At 41.8% G+C, this 16,028-nt stretch overlaps 1 protein-coding gene across 1 annotated transcript in view; it reads right to left on the bottom strand.

Annotated features, from left to right (window-relative positions):
- ADGRV1 (adhesion G protein-coupled receptor V1) overlaps positions 1 to 16,028 on the bottom strand; it is a 301,407-nt gene that overhangs the window by 42,073 nt on the left and 243,306 nt on the right. The window contains exon 86 of the mRNA XM_048504356.1: positions 10,272 to 10,429. Within this exon, the coding sequence (XP_048360313.1) occupies positions 10,272 to 10,429 (158 nt within the window). The remainder of the gene's footprint in view (positions 1 to 10,271; positions 10,430 to 16,028) is intronic.

Below are 16,028 nucleotides of genomic sequence, written 5' to 3'. Positions count from 1 at the left end.
TACACTTTGTCTGTACTTCTAAGCTACACCAGGGCAGAATTCCTGCTTTAGATGCAAATTTGTTAGTGCTGCTCCCACTGTGAATGCCACATGCATACTGAGTCTATGGACTGCTCTTAAGAAAGGAAGGCAAGGAGAGTCAGGAACCTTCCAAGGGAAAGACTAGGTCAGGGATAGGGAACCTTTAACACTCAAAGAGCCATTTGGATCCGTTTTCCATGGGAAAAGAAAACACTTGGAGCCGCAAATAATTTTTGACATTTAAAATAAAGATAACACTGTATATATTGGTTTTTTTTAACCTTTTACTCCACTCATTCTGAGAAGCGCACGGATGCACCTGCCCTGCTGCCTGCAGGGCAGGCAAGGATGGGGCCAGCAGCTTGGCCTTGCCGGCCGCTGGGAAAGCGCCCGACCCGCTCGAACGGGGTGGGCAAGAGGGGAAGCCGACGGCGCGGCCCCAACAGCCGCAGGCAATTGGTGCGCTTGCCCTGCTGCCTGCAGGGCAGACAAGGATGAAGCCGGCGGCTCGGCTCATGGAGCCGCAGTGCAAGGGCAGAAGAGCCACATGCGGCTCTCGAGCCGCAGGTTCCCTACTCCTGGTCTAGGTGTTCTCTGGAAAATGGTGCAGAATCTGTTAGCTCTTTGTACAGAGGTGGGGTCATTCCTAGGCTCACAATGTGCAGTTCTGCTGTTCAAGCTGATCCACAGGCTAAAGCTGCTAGTTAGTTTGAATGTTTTATTTTAGTCCCTATTCCATTTGGCTCCTATAAAAATATTTTTAAACTCTTGGCAATCAAAAACACTTAGCAGCAACTCTAAACAATCTGGAAAACATATCTGAACCAACTCAAACCTTCCAAATAATTGCAACAATATGGTTGTGTGAGCTTTGCTTATTATTATTACTGTTTATCAGAAAACACTCTCTTTTTTAATTTTTTTTTTTGCAAGATCAGAGAATGATTATAGCTGGGCTATGGTACTTCCATGACCGCAAATTCTTGGATTTCATATTTAGCTTGTAATCTCACTGTCCATACAAAATTTTAAACAGCTCAGCTTTAATTCATGAAGAAGGCAAATCTGTTGCCTTCATAGAAGGAATGTGTCAGAAAGAATCTGTTTGATTCCTAGGGTTGCCATCTCTGGGTTTGGAAATACCTGGAGATTTTGAGGGGCACAGGCTGGAGAGGGCAGGGTATGGGGAGAGTGGGGACTTCAGTGTGATATAAAGACATAGAGTCCACCTTCCAAAGCAGCCATTTTCTCTAGGTGAGCTGATTTCTGTCATCTGGGGATAAGCTGTGATCCTAGGAGTTCTCCAGCCACCACCAGGAGATTGGAGCCCTACTGATTCCAAAGAGTCTTTAAGTACCAAGAAAGTTCCATGTATTCCAGGTAACCTGTATAATTCACAGATCTCTCTGTGAGTGAGATGTATCAGCCCCATTCTTTAAATGTTTACAATGGTAGCATGGACGTAGGTGACATGGTATAGCTTGATCTTGTCAATACTTAAAAAGAAGACTGCCAAGGAAGGCTCTGCAGAAGAAGGCAGGCCAAACCACCTCTGCTTCTCACTGCCTTGAAAGTCCCTTGTTGAGGTCGTCATAAAATGGCTGTGATACAATGGCACATTACACACACACACACTGGCAGCACAGAAGCATAAGGAAACCTTGTTTTTGCTGGCTGTGGAATTAAAAGGAACTAATGACCCATTTCACTGTTTGATGGATTATACAATGTTCTAGCCTTTCCTTTACAGAGCACTCTTTAGTTAGGAAGTAACATCAAAGCTAGATTTTTGTGTTTATTGTGAAAACACACTTTTCCTTCGATACGCTGTCTTGTTTATGATTTAAGTAACCATGGGAAGAAAAATTAGGTTTTAGATAAGGTCTTTACTGTTTTGCATCTTTAAAAGGTCTGTGATACAATTAAGGAAAATAACATATAAAAATTCAATTCTGTACAATGCTATTTCAAAGTTCAGAGCATGCAGAAGCAGGAAAAACTGTGACTGTGAAGGGTTAATTCCTCAGAAAGCCTATGTGTGCAAGTGACATACTGGTAGTGGGTGGAGTTTAGAACTCCATCAGAGCTGCTGACAAGAATACAGGTTGGAAATCTTGGAACCAGAGGGTTTAGTGTCTCAGTATGAACCTGTGGTGTTGGTAGGGAAAGAATATTTGGGGGGAAAGGACCCCAAAGGTGGGAAGAAGCTTTTAGGGAAAGAAGAATTCCTTACTCAGGTATCTAAAAACAGAGCTAGATTATCTCATGAACTGCGTGTAGAACAGAGCCAACTCAACCTTCCAAATAATTGCAACAATATGGTTGTGTGAGCTTTGCTGAGAGGGTGTTGGAAGTTGTTGAGAGAGAGGGTGTCACAGATACACCAATTTCTAGCCAGGAGGGGAATTTAAATTTCATATGGGAGAAGAATTCCCACTCCTATTCTGTGGTGGATTTCTTTCAAAAGCTTTGAAGTGATCCTGCAGTTAGAGAAAGTCTAAAGGAAAAAAGGGAGTTGGGTAAATACTCCATTCCTTCTAATTTTGAGCACCAGAGTTTACACATGAACCTCTTAGTGGAAGTCTGAGTCAAAGCTGTATAACAAGCAGAAAATCTATGTTATATCAAAAGGATTAGGGAACATTCTTGCCTCTGGGTATAGGAAGGTGGAAGACACCTCAGCATGACAGGCACCTTCAGGTTTCATTGTGTTATTGATTCTTCAAAAGTTTGGTAATTTCTTCTAACTTTGCAGACATGTCTTCAAATACTCTAATTTCCCCTGAAACCCTGAATGCCTTTTTGCTTTTGATAGTTTGATCTATTCCACCCTTTCCTCCATGTAAAGGATTCCAGTTTCCTTACAGCTGTTAAATTTCACCAGCTACCTTTGGTGATGTGCATATTACAGTTCTGCTTGCCTTTTTGTATTTCTTCTTGTGGGTGGAGGCTTGGATATTGTGTCAGTTCTGCAATCCAACCAAATACACTTCTGAAAAAAAATGTCATAATGGCATGCTTCCAGTTTCACCCAAGATTGGCAAGCAGCAGTTTTGAGAGCTTTAAGACTGTCTGGGCATGAAATCTTCTCTGAAATCAGACTCTCTTGCCCTAATCAAGTTAAGGAGGGCAGGGATGCTTTTTAAAAATTCTCTATGCATTGCCTGTGAACACTTGCCCAGAGAAGGCATGAAAGGGCAATGATAAAAATGATCAATTCAAGACAGGGACCTCCTCAGCCATTGCTCAACTATCAATTTCCTATTATGCTGTCTGTAAATAGTGATGGGCTCTTTTCAGCTCAAATTAAAATTGGCTAGGTATTTGCAAACTTTCTCTGAAAAGGCTAACCTTTCTTTTATGAGTTCTCTCAAAAGAATGACTCATAATGTTGACCGTAAGCTATCATATTGCTTTTTCAATTGCCTCTCAAAATTTCAGCTCCTCTTGTATAGGCCAGGACATTAAAGCTGCAGTCTATTCATCAGGCACAGTCAAGGATATCAAAACTCTCTTGTTTGTAAGGTTCAGAAACTGGCTTGTGCTGTGCTCATATTCTGCTGACACTTTGGGGTTTTTACACAGCTCTGCCTAAAATGTAATTAGTGCTTACAGCTAGATCAAAGAAACAGTTCTGATTTTTGTATCATTTGATCAGCTATTCAGAGAATGACTATTAAGCATACTTTGGATATGTATTCTGCATTTAAACACATTAGCAGAATCTCACTTTACATTCCAAACCCAAGAAGAATTTCTTGAACTAATGACACTTGAGCCATTATATTTCCAAATTTTAGGAACAGGACAAATTCTCTCTCTCTCTCTCTCTCTCTCTCTCTCTCTCTCTCTCTCTCTGCCTGTAAATTGCAAATTTTGGTGCTAACACTATCTGCAGCCAGATTTTTCCAGCACCTGAGGACATGAACGAGCAGAGGATGGGGAGCTGGTTGGATAGAATGGATTCCTTGCATTAATGGTGGTGTCTTCCACTGGTGCAAGAAATTATTCAGTGGAAGAGCTTCCCCTGAGAGGGGGAAGAAGCGGAACAATTCTGTAGGAACAGTTCTGTAGGAACAGTTTTGATTTAACAGTAGTTGTTTGTGCTTTGCTATACCAACAGTGGTCGATTCCACACAGCATAATAATAATGGGTTACAGCCGTTATTTTTGAATCTGGGTCTGTTTTTTATCTTCACATGGGTGCCCATTTTCTGTGAAGGAATCAAGTTGAGGTTGGGGGAAATAATCCATTTTCTTTCTGCCCCTTCACATGAACCTGCTACTTTAAAAAAATACAATGCATACGTAGCTACACAAGCATAAACATTGACTCCATCCTGTTTTTCCTGCATTCTGATTGGCTGTTCCTGTTTGGCCACAACTCAATTGGCTTCCCATGTGTTCTGCACTTTGATTGGGCTGGGCAGCCTGAGCCATTCCCCTCAGCTTCCGTCTTTCAATATGTCCCATCCACAGTAGGACCCCTCCATAAGAAACATCCACTTAAAGGTGTGCATCTGCATAGCTATGTATCTTAACACCATTAAAAAAAAAAGGAAATGGGGCCATTACTTGCTATGGCCCAACAGTTGTGAATACGTTCCTGTACCAATATGGGGAGTTGTGAATGGGTTCCTGTACAATCACTGCCAGAAAACATGCATCAGGGACATTTTAGAAATGGTGAGTTGTGAGAGAATCAGCCCACAGCATTCACAAAATGCCCGACAGCAAGTCACACCATAATGGTGGCCAGCAGCTCAGCAGAAACGAAACTAACATGAGGTCAGAAAGGCAGGAAAATGGGTGACAGGCAGGAAAAATAAAGTGTTTGGCACCTGTGCTGTTTACTCAGGAGCAAGTTCAAACCGGGTTTGGGTAAAAAGATTGCTAGTTTAGTGATTTTTGAAATACCCAGGTTGAGGGAAGCATAACAGGCCAAACCCATTCTGGGGAAGGGTCCTGTGCAAGTACTTCCCCAAAACGGGATATTTTCCTTTCTTAGCCTGTCATATTTCTACCATTCCGAATCACCCAGTGCAATCCTAAACAGTTACACCCTTCTAAGTCCATTGAAGTCAACTGACCCAGAGGGATGTAGCTCTTCTCAGGACTGCACTGTAAAGCAACAAAGCATCCCCATGATGAGTCCCTAAAGTCTCATCTGAAACTGAATAAAATGAAAAACACTAACTCTTATCATCGAAAGGTGTTTCCTGTCTTAAGGTGAGGGTTTTTTTATAACCATAGCAATCAGAATCCAAAATAACTGCATGTCATTAAATTTATTTCAACAGATCATATTAAAATAAATGTGCTTGAGTCAACTAATTCTCACTTTCTGGTAGACTGTGTCCAGCATCTGTCTTTCTCTGTATGTAATATGCCCCATGGAGAGAGGCCAGTTCCTTAAATATATTTATATTTCAATATAAAATGGCTAGTATTTTTTTCCTATTAGAAGGCAAACACCTACTGATCAAACATCTATCTTACACAACCTTAGCAATACCATAGCTTTTTAGCTGCTCAGAATTTCTCTCCCTCTATAAATGATTATGCATGTTTCCTGTCACAATGTAGAGCTCTATTCATCGGCTATCCCACAACAGCTCAACCTATTTAAATCCATGGTGCAGAATGTTAAAATAGGGGACGCAGGTGCACTTAGGAAGTGCTTGCAGAGAAAACAGTTCCCACCAGTTCATTTGTGTAGCAAGCCCTCATAATAAACAATATACATACATGCAGTTTATTTAATGGTGTTCATATGTTTATGTTAATCATTTTGTAACTTTAGCAACATATCATACTTGTCATTGCATGGGGGGAGGGGAGGGAATGTTCAATGACTAGGATGGACCCAAAGTATTATTTAATAATATTTTAGTGAGAAATTAGAATGTTGTGAGGTGCAAGATGCCCCCTTGACTGACAAATGTACTTTAATTTCAAGGTAGCCCTGGAAAGTTCATCCACTTCATGGATACTGCTTTGTAGTCACCCAGCACTCCACTACAGCTTACATGCTAGCAGATGAAAGAAGTGTCCAGACTCAAGAAAGCTGTCCCAACTCCAAGCCTGAGCTGTGAAATAGCAATGGAAGAGTGGGATCTGTTGTCCACACAACGGGTGAATGGCTCAGCCCCCACAAAAAATCAAAAAGGGGGGAGAGTCCAATTTTGCAGCCTGAAATAACATGTCATTTTCAACATACCACTATCAGAGGCTCCCCTGTGTTAGCAAGAACATTAATGTGTTTTTATTTTAAGTGAGAGACCACATCCTCCTATGTTGACTGACACAGTTGGGTAATTAACAGTAATATTTTTGTATTGTCGAAGGTTTTCACGGCTAGATTCAACTAGTTGCTGTGGGTTTTCCGGGCTGTGTGGCCGTGGTCTGGTGGATTTTGTTCCTAATGTTTCACCTGCATCTGTGGCTGTCATCTTCAGAGGTGTATCACAGTGGGAAGTCTGTTACACACTGTGTGTAACAGACTTCCCACTGTGATACACCTTTGAAGATGCCAGCCCAGATGCAGGCGAAACATTAGGAACAAAATCCACCAGACCACGGCCACACAGCCCGGAAAACCCACCACAACCAACTGTGATATTTTTGTTCACATTTAAATCCCCCTACCCAAGTTCAGTGGGACTCCCTCCAGTGTAAGAGTGGATTCAATTCTAGCACTAGCAGTGTAATTCTCTGTCATAAAATCTACTGATACTTTTTGCTGTCTTCAATTCAGCCCAAATTGTAGGAAACAAATGACGAACAAAACTTTCCTTTCCGCTCTGATTGTCTCAGAGACTTGAAAGTAAACAAGCCAGGCAGAGTGGGGAAGTGAGTAGTACTTGTGATCAGGTTGTATGTCTTTTGCTGATGAGACAAAGGATTTAGTCTCTAGGGTTTAAACTCAGCAGGAAATTCACTAAATTGACATCCTTCTGCACAGATATGAATTGGCAGGGGAGCAAAATAAAACAGAGTTTTAAAATACTACAAAGGATACCCATTTGCAACATTGCCACCAACGACAGTTTAGTCTAAAATAAATTATCCTACCCTTAAAAGTTTGGACAGGCTGGCCGCTGATCTGCCATTCCCCACTAACCCTTGTATAACATCATACTCGGTTGATTTTATTATGTACTCAGCCCCCTCCCAAAAGAGTAGGAGGTCCTTTTTTCTCTGAGTTGCCAGCTGTTGTTAGATTTCTGTTGTTGTAATGTTATGTTTTAAATAATGGGTATGATTTTAATATATGTAATTTAATGTATTTTATTGTTGTACACTGCCCAGAGCCCTTCGGGGGTGGGCAGTATATTAAATTTAATAAATAAATAAATATAAATAAATAAGTCAAGTTAATTAATGTACAATAGACAGAGAACCTATATAACTGCCCAATTTAATTCTTAGCCATGAAACTCTTTGGGCGACCATGGGCAAGCAAATATCTCCTTGGTTACCCTCCCCATTCTTGTTACTATAATTAAAAGGGAGATAAAACTATACAGCAATCTCTCCTAAGCCTTGCAGTGGGGAAGGGAAATACCTCATTCAAATAAATAAGCCTAAAGTGACAGAGTACATTGTGTCTTCCTGTCTTCTACCCCATAAACAGCATGAACGAGCATGAATCACAATTACAATGCTGATTAAAGACTGAATAACAGTGCCAATTTTAAAAAAAAGGAGTGACTTTTAACTTTAAAGGGAATAGCCAGAGCTAATATGTGTGTGTTAAGTACCATCAAGTTACATCTGATTTATGGTGACCCTATGAATTAATGACTTCCAAAACATCCTATTACTAACAGACATGTTCAGGTCTTTCAAACTGAGGGCCATGTCTTCTTTGATTGAGTCAATCCATCTCAGTTTTGTCATTATAGCTTCTAGGGAGAGATCAGGTTTGAACTGATCTAGAACCCTCTGATTTGACTTTTTGGTGGTCCATGGTATCTTTAAAACTCTTCTTCAACATCACATTTAAAATTAATTAAGTTTCCTCCTGTTGCCTTTCTTCATTGCCCAGCTTCCATACCTGTACATGGCAATAGGGCCGTGGTGGCGAACCTTTGGCACTCCAGATGTTATGGACTACAATTCCCATCAGCCCCTGCCAGCATGGCCAATTGGTTCGCCACCACGGCAATAGGGCATATTATAGTATGACTTATCTTGATTGCTAGCAACACATCTTTACCATTAGGAATCTTTTCTAGCTCCTTCATGGCTGCCCTTCCCAGTCTCAGTGTTGTAGGTGTGTAGTTCCTCAGAAATCATTACTTTGTCTTTTTAGTGTTCACCTGTAATCCTTCCTTCTGCTTTAACCTTCATCAGTAGCTATTTCATCTCTCCACTATTTTCTGTTAGTAATGTGATGTCAACTGCATATCAGCTGTATTCAACCACAATGGATGCCCCTAACCAACTTGTCTGACAATCAGCCAGTCAGCTAATATTGAGTTGTTACAGATGTTCTGTAGTTCTCAAGATACAACACAAAGTGCTACTTCTAACTGACACAATTCCAGTATCTTTAGACAACTGCAACCAAGTCCAAATTGACACGAACTCCTAGAGGAGCATTCCTTGCAAATTTGGAATTCCCTATCATGGAATTCCCTACCATGCAGAGCATCTATGGTCCATTTTGCACAGCACAAATGAGATATCCTGGGGATGTCTTTTAAAAAATCCCCTCCTAATCTTTTTGTCTGGACAGACACAATTTCAGAATCCATGCCAATTTTCATATTATGTCTGCGTGTTTTCAAAGACAGCTCATTGGACATTTTAAAAAAATATATATTGCTGGAATCAGTAGGATGAGCTGACTACAGCCATATACTTTTCGGTCTGAAAAGGCACCCAGCAGCAGAGCTGGCAGAGCAAACATCATGGGGAAACCTTCAACAAATTACTGCAGGTACAAAGAATCACCGCAGCACCATACAATATCAGGCATGAGCAGCAGAGAAAACTGACAAGAGAGCTCCAACAGTTGGGTGGGAAAAATAAGACATCTCCTCAGCTCCTGAGCTCTGCACAGCAAGCAGGAGAAAACTTGCAGATGACTTCGAGAAAAAAGTCCACATTTTAGTGACTTTAAAAAATGTCTTGAGATGAAATAAGGTGTCCTGAGGACATCTTGGGGTAACAGGTGTGTGGAGTTACTCCCACAAATACCTTTTTTTTGCATCCTCAAGATGTCTTATTTGTGCTGTGCAGAATGGGCCTATGTTTTTCATGTGTTTGCCTTAACAGGACAAAGTTCTCCAAGCCTATATCTATTTGGGAAAGTTTTGCAAAGAGGTAAGTTAACCCCCACCTCCCCCGTTCCTGTATCACAGTTCTGATGCAAACTTTGTCTTGCCCACCTGCTATTCTGCGTAAAAGAACAAACACTTGGAGGTCTGATCACATAATTTCTGGCATCACATCTGATGATGTGATTTTTTTCTGTCTGGGTCAGGACCACAAAAACAAGCAGAAAACTCTTGAGCATTTAGTATGGGTTCTGTGTTTCAAATATCCTATTAACACTTTTGCCTTTTGTCTGTGGTCCCAATTTCTGTTCCCAATATCTTTGTATAAAGAATCATAGACAGCAGGTCTGGGAAGGACTGCTATTTGAGTCCTTGGATAGCTACTTGGAGAGTAGACAAAACTAGGTTAGATGGATCAGTGGTCTTACTCAGGGCCAAACTGCACAATATATTTGTCCATGACTGGGGCTGGGGTTTTCCCAACCAGACTTGCTTCCCCTGAAGCCATCCAACTGCTGTGGCAAACATAGCCAAGCACTATAGGGCCTGATTTAGATTGGGATTGTGAAGCTGGAAAAAAAGGGGCTCCAGACTCCCCCTCCATTTTCAAAGCCAAATAGCTCTAGCGTGCATTATCTCAACTCAATATTGTATACGCAACCCTGCAATGGGGCAAAAAATACCGCCAAGAGAAATTTCAGCTTGTGAAAATGGTTTGTGTGTATGAAGAAAGCTGGAGCCCTCCTCTCCAGCACCAGGGTCTTAATCTGAATTAGGCCCTATGGGGCTCAGATAAGTTTCCCACTGCAGTTATACAGTGCAGGAAAAGACAGTTGGTCCTTCTTGACACAAATATGTTAAACGTAAAAAGAGACATCAAAAAAAGCAGCAACTTATTTAGAAGGCAGCTTACTGAGGAAACACCCCTCATTGGCTTGATTAGAATTGTTTCAGGTTTCATACCTGCAGCATTAGTTCTTCCTCTGAACACATCATCATAAGCTTTCCACTGGGGTGTCACCTGGTATGCATGGATGAACACCACAAATACCACCACCAGGCACATTAGCGGTACTAGTACAGCAGTGAAAAGAGCTGCGTAGGTATTTGGAATAAAGCACCTGGAGGGAAAAGAGAGAAAAACAGTGTCATTTCTAAAGACAGCATGTTGAATGGTTATAACAACAAATTCTAGAATGTCTGATAAGCTGAAAACTTGGCTTAATTACCTACACAAACAAACTCACTTAATGGCTTTGAAGAAGAAGAAGAGGAGGAGGAGGAGGAGGAGGAAGAGGAGTTTGGATTTATATCCCCCCTTTCTCTCCTGCAGGAGACTCAAAGGGGCTTACAATCTCCTTTCCCTTCCCCCCTCACAACAAACACCCTGTGAGGTGGGTGGGACTGAGAGAGCCCCAAAAAACTGTGACTAGCCCAAGGTCACCCAGCTGGCATGTGTGGGAGTGCACAGGCTAATCTCAATTCCCCAGATAAGCCTCTACAGTTCAAGCGGCAAAGCAGGTAATCAAACCCGGTTACTCCAGATTTGAATGCACCTGCTCTTCACCACTACGCCACTTCTACGCCATTGCAATTTACAAGTGAAAATTAATTATCTGGAACAGCATACAATTAATTTTTTTGTTTATTTTTAGAACATAGCTCTCCTTTTCCAAATGAATGTTAAAAGGGATTGGCATACAGAACATAGTGACTTTACAAAAACATTGTTAAGTGCTTTGTTTATAGAGTCCAGGTACACTGTTTTAAAAACCCATTATTCAATTGTTCACTCTTAGGATTTATAGTCACAGTGCTTCTTAAAAAAACTCACACACCCACACATACTTATAAATAAAAAAGACTGGCCTACAGTGCAAAGGAAACCAATTCCATTTTAGCAAGTGGAAACAGAATGCCACCTGTAGGCTGAAGCCATTTCCCCCCTTCCTTATCTCTTCTCTCCTGTCCTCCCCCAGTTCTTGTGGCTTGTGCTTTTTTTATGAGCTTAAGTCACCCTCTTTCACATGGTATTTTTACACTGTGGTAGGAAAATGGTGGCGGGGCTATAACTGTGCCTTAAAGCTTAAACAGCACAGGTGAAGAAACTAGTTCATTCCTTTTAAAAGCCTCCTTGCTGTCTTGGCAGGGAAAGACAGATGAGAATCATAGAAATCAGGGATGGAAGGGGATACTGATATGGCATCAAATGAAGGCGTTAGATCTCAGAAGAGGAGGAGGAGCAGCAGTTTGGATTTATATTTATTTATTTATACTTTGGGCTTTTATACTGCCCCGTCCCTGAAGGGCTCCGCCTCACCTTTCACTCCTCTATGGAGCCCCAAAGCAGCTTACAAACACCTTTCCTTCCTCTCTCCACAACAGACACTTTGTGAGGTAGGTGGGGCTGAGAGAGTTCTGAGAGAACTGTGACTAGCCCAAGGTCACCCAGCTGGCTTCTTGTGAAGGAACGGGAAAAACAAATCTGATTCACCAGATAAGAGCTACTCATGTGCAGGAGTGGAGAATCAAGGGGGCATTTCAGAGCTGGATGGGGTGTCTTTGTGCTACTGATCTCATGCGTGCACTTTTCCATAGGTGTGCTGCAGGGAGGGGAGGCATGGAGGGCATCAGCAGCAATTGGTAAAATAATAGGGGATGCATTTTTAAATGCCTGTGTAGATTAAGTCTTGAAAAGAGCTTGTTTGCATGAAGGGTCTAAGACAGACTTCCTATTACACAGAACAGTGAAAAATAAATCATCTTTAACTTGGAACACTGGTACACTGCAAGTGTAAACATTTTTAAAAACATTTTCAGAAATTCCTGTCAACATTAATGTTTTTATGGAAACACACCATTATCTGTTTTCAGGATCTTTGTGAATGCACAAGAATAAAGACATATTTATTTTAAACGATCCTCAATACTTCTAAAGAGTATGAATGGAAGTTGATTCTTTTTTTGTGTGGCATGTCGTTCTAAGTAGACTTTGCTCCTTTATGCTTTCATTTCCGAACGGAGGTATTTCAAGGAGAGTTTTATAACATAAAATGAGGAAGCAGGGTGCAGCATACAACTAACCATTTTTTAAAGGCAGTAATAATAGACTGAGAAAGTAAATGCAAATATGGAAATCTTCATTTCTGCTATCAGGGCCCACACTGTGCTTACTAAACTAAGGCGCAAGTCCTCCCTATACAGATGCAGCCATTCATGAGCAGCTGGATTTGTACATGGTTCAAGAGCACCCTGTTCCTCCCCCATCACTGGCACATGTGCATGAATACATGTGCACTAGACTATTCTCTTGGTATGTATTCAATTCTGTATGTTCATTCTCTATGTCCTGTAATTTTTATGTACTGACTGTGTGCGAGTGCGTAGAAGAGCTCAAAAGGAAGCTCGTGTTGATCCCTTCATGTACAGCCAGGGATGGCTCTATATCCTAAGTGTACAATTGATGAACGTGAAAAATGAATAAAACACAAATCTCTACAACTTCAAAGACTGTGTTATAACCATTATTCTGTGGTATATGCTCTTTTTAAAATAACTCACTATCATGTTTGACATAACGTAAAGTAGCTATTAAAACTGAGAAAAATGGATAGCACATCTTAAAAGAATGTATTCTGTCCAGGGGTATAGTTAGGGAAAATGGAGCCTGAGAAAATGAACTCTGAGTTTTCCTATGGGCCCCTGTGCCCTATGGGCCCCTGCGCCCCGCCCCCCTGTGCTTCACTTGCCTTAGCTGGCAGTGGGGCTTGGTGAGGCAGGGCTGTGCAGGGGAGCGTGCAGCAGCCTCCACCGGCCCTGGCAGGGCAAGGTCGGGCAGTAGCACCCAGCAGTGGTCTCTGCTGGGCCTGGCGGGGCGAGGGGGAAGGAGGAGGAGCATTGGGGGCATGCAGAACCACCAGGTCCCACGCCATGCCTGCGCACACTGTGCCGCCCCCTCTGGCTCAGTCCACCCCTCAGGCAGCAGCTGGAGAGCATGCCCACACCCCACCAGCCCGGCCGACATGCCGAGGCCTGGGCATCGCGCCCAGGCCTGGTCAGGCCACAAGTGTGGGGGATGATTTTCTGCCCCTCATGTGACTGAACAGGGCTGCCCGGGGCGTTTGTCCCCAGATGTCCCTGTTGTTGCTATGCCACTGATTCTGTCTTCTTCCTGCACACTATGCTTTACATTTGACCAATCCCTGTCCAACATGTAGGCAGAGTTCACAAGTGCCCATTTACTGCATGTACAAGATTCCCTGGTTTGTTCCCTAAGGCTGCAATCCTATCCATACTTACTAGAGAATAAACATTTTATGAACTAGCCACCCTGTGACTCATGGCCACGAAGACACAAACAGAATCAAGGAAAACACTTAATCCACAATTGCTACTTCATTTGTCTTTACATGACAGCAAATGCAGTGTACATGGCACACCCTTTCCCACAAGACATAATCTGGATTTAATGTCTGGTGACAACCCTTGGAGGGTGGTAACTATCTAAACAAAAACATCATTTCACCCACGAAACTTAACTCGTCACAAAAGTACAGCATATTTCAGCATTAATTAATTCAAAACAAAGGAATCCCAAAAGAATCAACAATAGTTTTGACAAGACTAGAAAAAGTTCTCAGGTTCCAGTCTGGCTTAATTTTAATCTTTCTGATGAGTGTCTCTCACTCATTTTGATTGCCAAAGACCAACATTGCATTAATACTGCAGTACTAAGGAGGTGGTGAACTCCCCCTCACTGGCAGTCTTCAAGCAGCAGCTGGACAAACACTTGACAGGGATTCTTTAGGCTGATCCTGCATTGAGTAGTGGGTTGGACTAGATAGCCTGGATGGCCTCTTCCAACTTGATGATTCTAAGTCAGTGGTTCTCAACCTTCCTAATGCCACGACCCTTTAATACAGTTCCTCGTGTTGTGGTGACCCCCAGCCCTAAAATGTATCCATTTTACAGATGAACACTGATGCAGAGAGTCTTAGGTGACCCCTGTGAAAGGGTCGTTCGACCCCCAAAGGGGTCGCGACCCACAGGTTGAAAACCACTGTTCTAAGTGGTGCATAAAATGTGAACTGTAGAAATGAACAAACTACCATTATTGAATAAACTTGGTGTATATGCACATCTTTACCCTTTAATCTTTATACTTTAAAGACTGATTCTCCTCTTACCCACCTTCTTAGGTGGACATAACACCATGTTTCTGTTACAGGACCTGCTATAACCCACCCACAGCCTCCCTGATAATACTTATTCCCAAAATATTCCACACCTACCACAATTCTGAAAGCTAGTCTCAATTCCACTGAGTGACAAATCTTATATAGTATAACACTCAGTGGATGATATAACACTCAGAACTCAGTGTATGGTATAACACTCAGAACTCAGTGACAAATCTTGTATGGTATAACACACTTGGAGACTCTGTGCAAACTGATATAATTGATGGAAATCTGCAGATATTCCAGATCTGTTTTCAGATCTCCATGAGGTTCATAAAATTTGCTGGGTCTTATATATTCATACATATGAATTTTTTCCCTGTACATTCTCAGATACAGGGTTCGATCCAAAGGTATGCCAGCAAAAAGTACTTTCCATATTGGATCTTTCCTGAATTCCCCTTTCCACAGTTACCCTTGACACCTCCAAATAGCTGATTGATTCCAAAGGTAAAAGGACATATAGGGACACTAAATGTGTCCTGGGGAGGCTACAATGAGGAGGGGAGCTGCTTGAAATCATCCTTGCCTTGCTCTCGCAACAACAGAGACTCATGCACCAAGAGAAAGATAAGGGTGATTTCATCCAGGTCCCTCTCCTCCCTGCAGACACCTGGGTTGTACTTTTTTTTTTGTTTGTCTATGTAGGTCCTACATCAGCTTTTAGGAGGTCTCAAGTGATTGGCTGAGGGAAGGTGGGCAGGAAAGATAATGTTTCAGTGTTTCCAGTTCATAAGAACTTACATCTGCCTCTCTTTTCATATGACCCAAGTTCTTCTTTCAAACTGAGTTGATTCTAGATCCATGGTGGCGAACCTATGGTACCAATTGGCCATGCTGGCAGGGGCTGATGGGAATTGCCACTGTTCTAGATTGACAAAAGCAGCTCAGGGAATTACTGAGGTCAGATAATGTTGTAATAGTGGAAGGGAATATGATTGAAGGGGAAGTTGTCACGTAGTTCCTGCAAGACAAATTCCACCATATGAAGTTCTGTTCTTTCTCACTGAAAGTCTGAGGAGTAGGGACCATTTTGTTTGCTCTTCTTGCTGCTAACGTTGTCTGATGGAACATTAACATATTGCTCTTTTAGTGTTTTACTTGTTAATCTAAAACAGATCTTGTTAAATGAGACATGTTGTGTGCTCTCTTCTACAGTTTCTACTATGAAGCATGTAATAACTTATCAGAGCTTTTAATTGAACCTTTTCGAAATAAGCTATTAGCAAGAAATGCTGACTCAGTATAACAGGTTTACATCTTTACTTTCTTTCCTCACCCCACCTTGGAAATATACATTTAATTGCAATTTAGTGAATACATATTCAAATAAATCTGTGCAAGTACACCAAGAGTGAATTGTTTAATGTTTGTCCTATTTGACTCTAAAGTGGAAAGTCACCATGACATACCCTAAGCAAGCACAACAACCATAACCCTAACTTTGATTAATATATATCACACAATCTCTACGCTGTAT

Source organism: Sphaerodactylus townsendi, linkage group LG07, assembly GCF_021028975.2.
Source record: "Sphaerodactylus townsendi isolate TG3544 linkage group LG07, MPM_Stown_v2.3, whole genome shotgun sequence".
In the NCBI taxonomy this organism is placed as follows: domain Eukaryota; kingdom Metazoa; phylum Chordata; class Lepidosauria; order Squamata; family Sphaerodactylidae; genus Sphaerodactylus; species Sphaerodactylus townsendi.
This window is presented reverse-complemented; position numbering and strand designations above follow the sequence as displayed.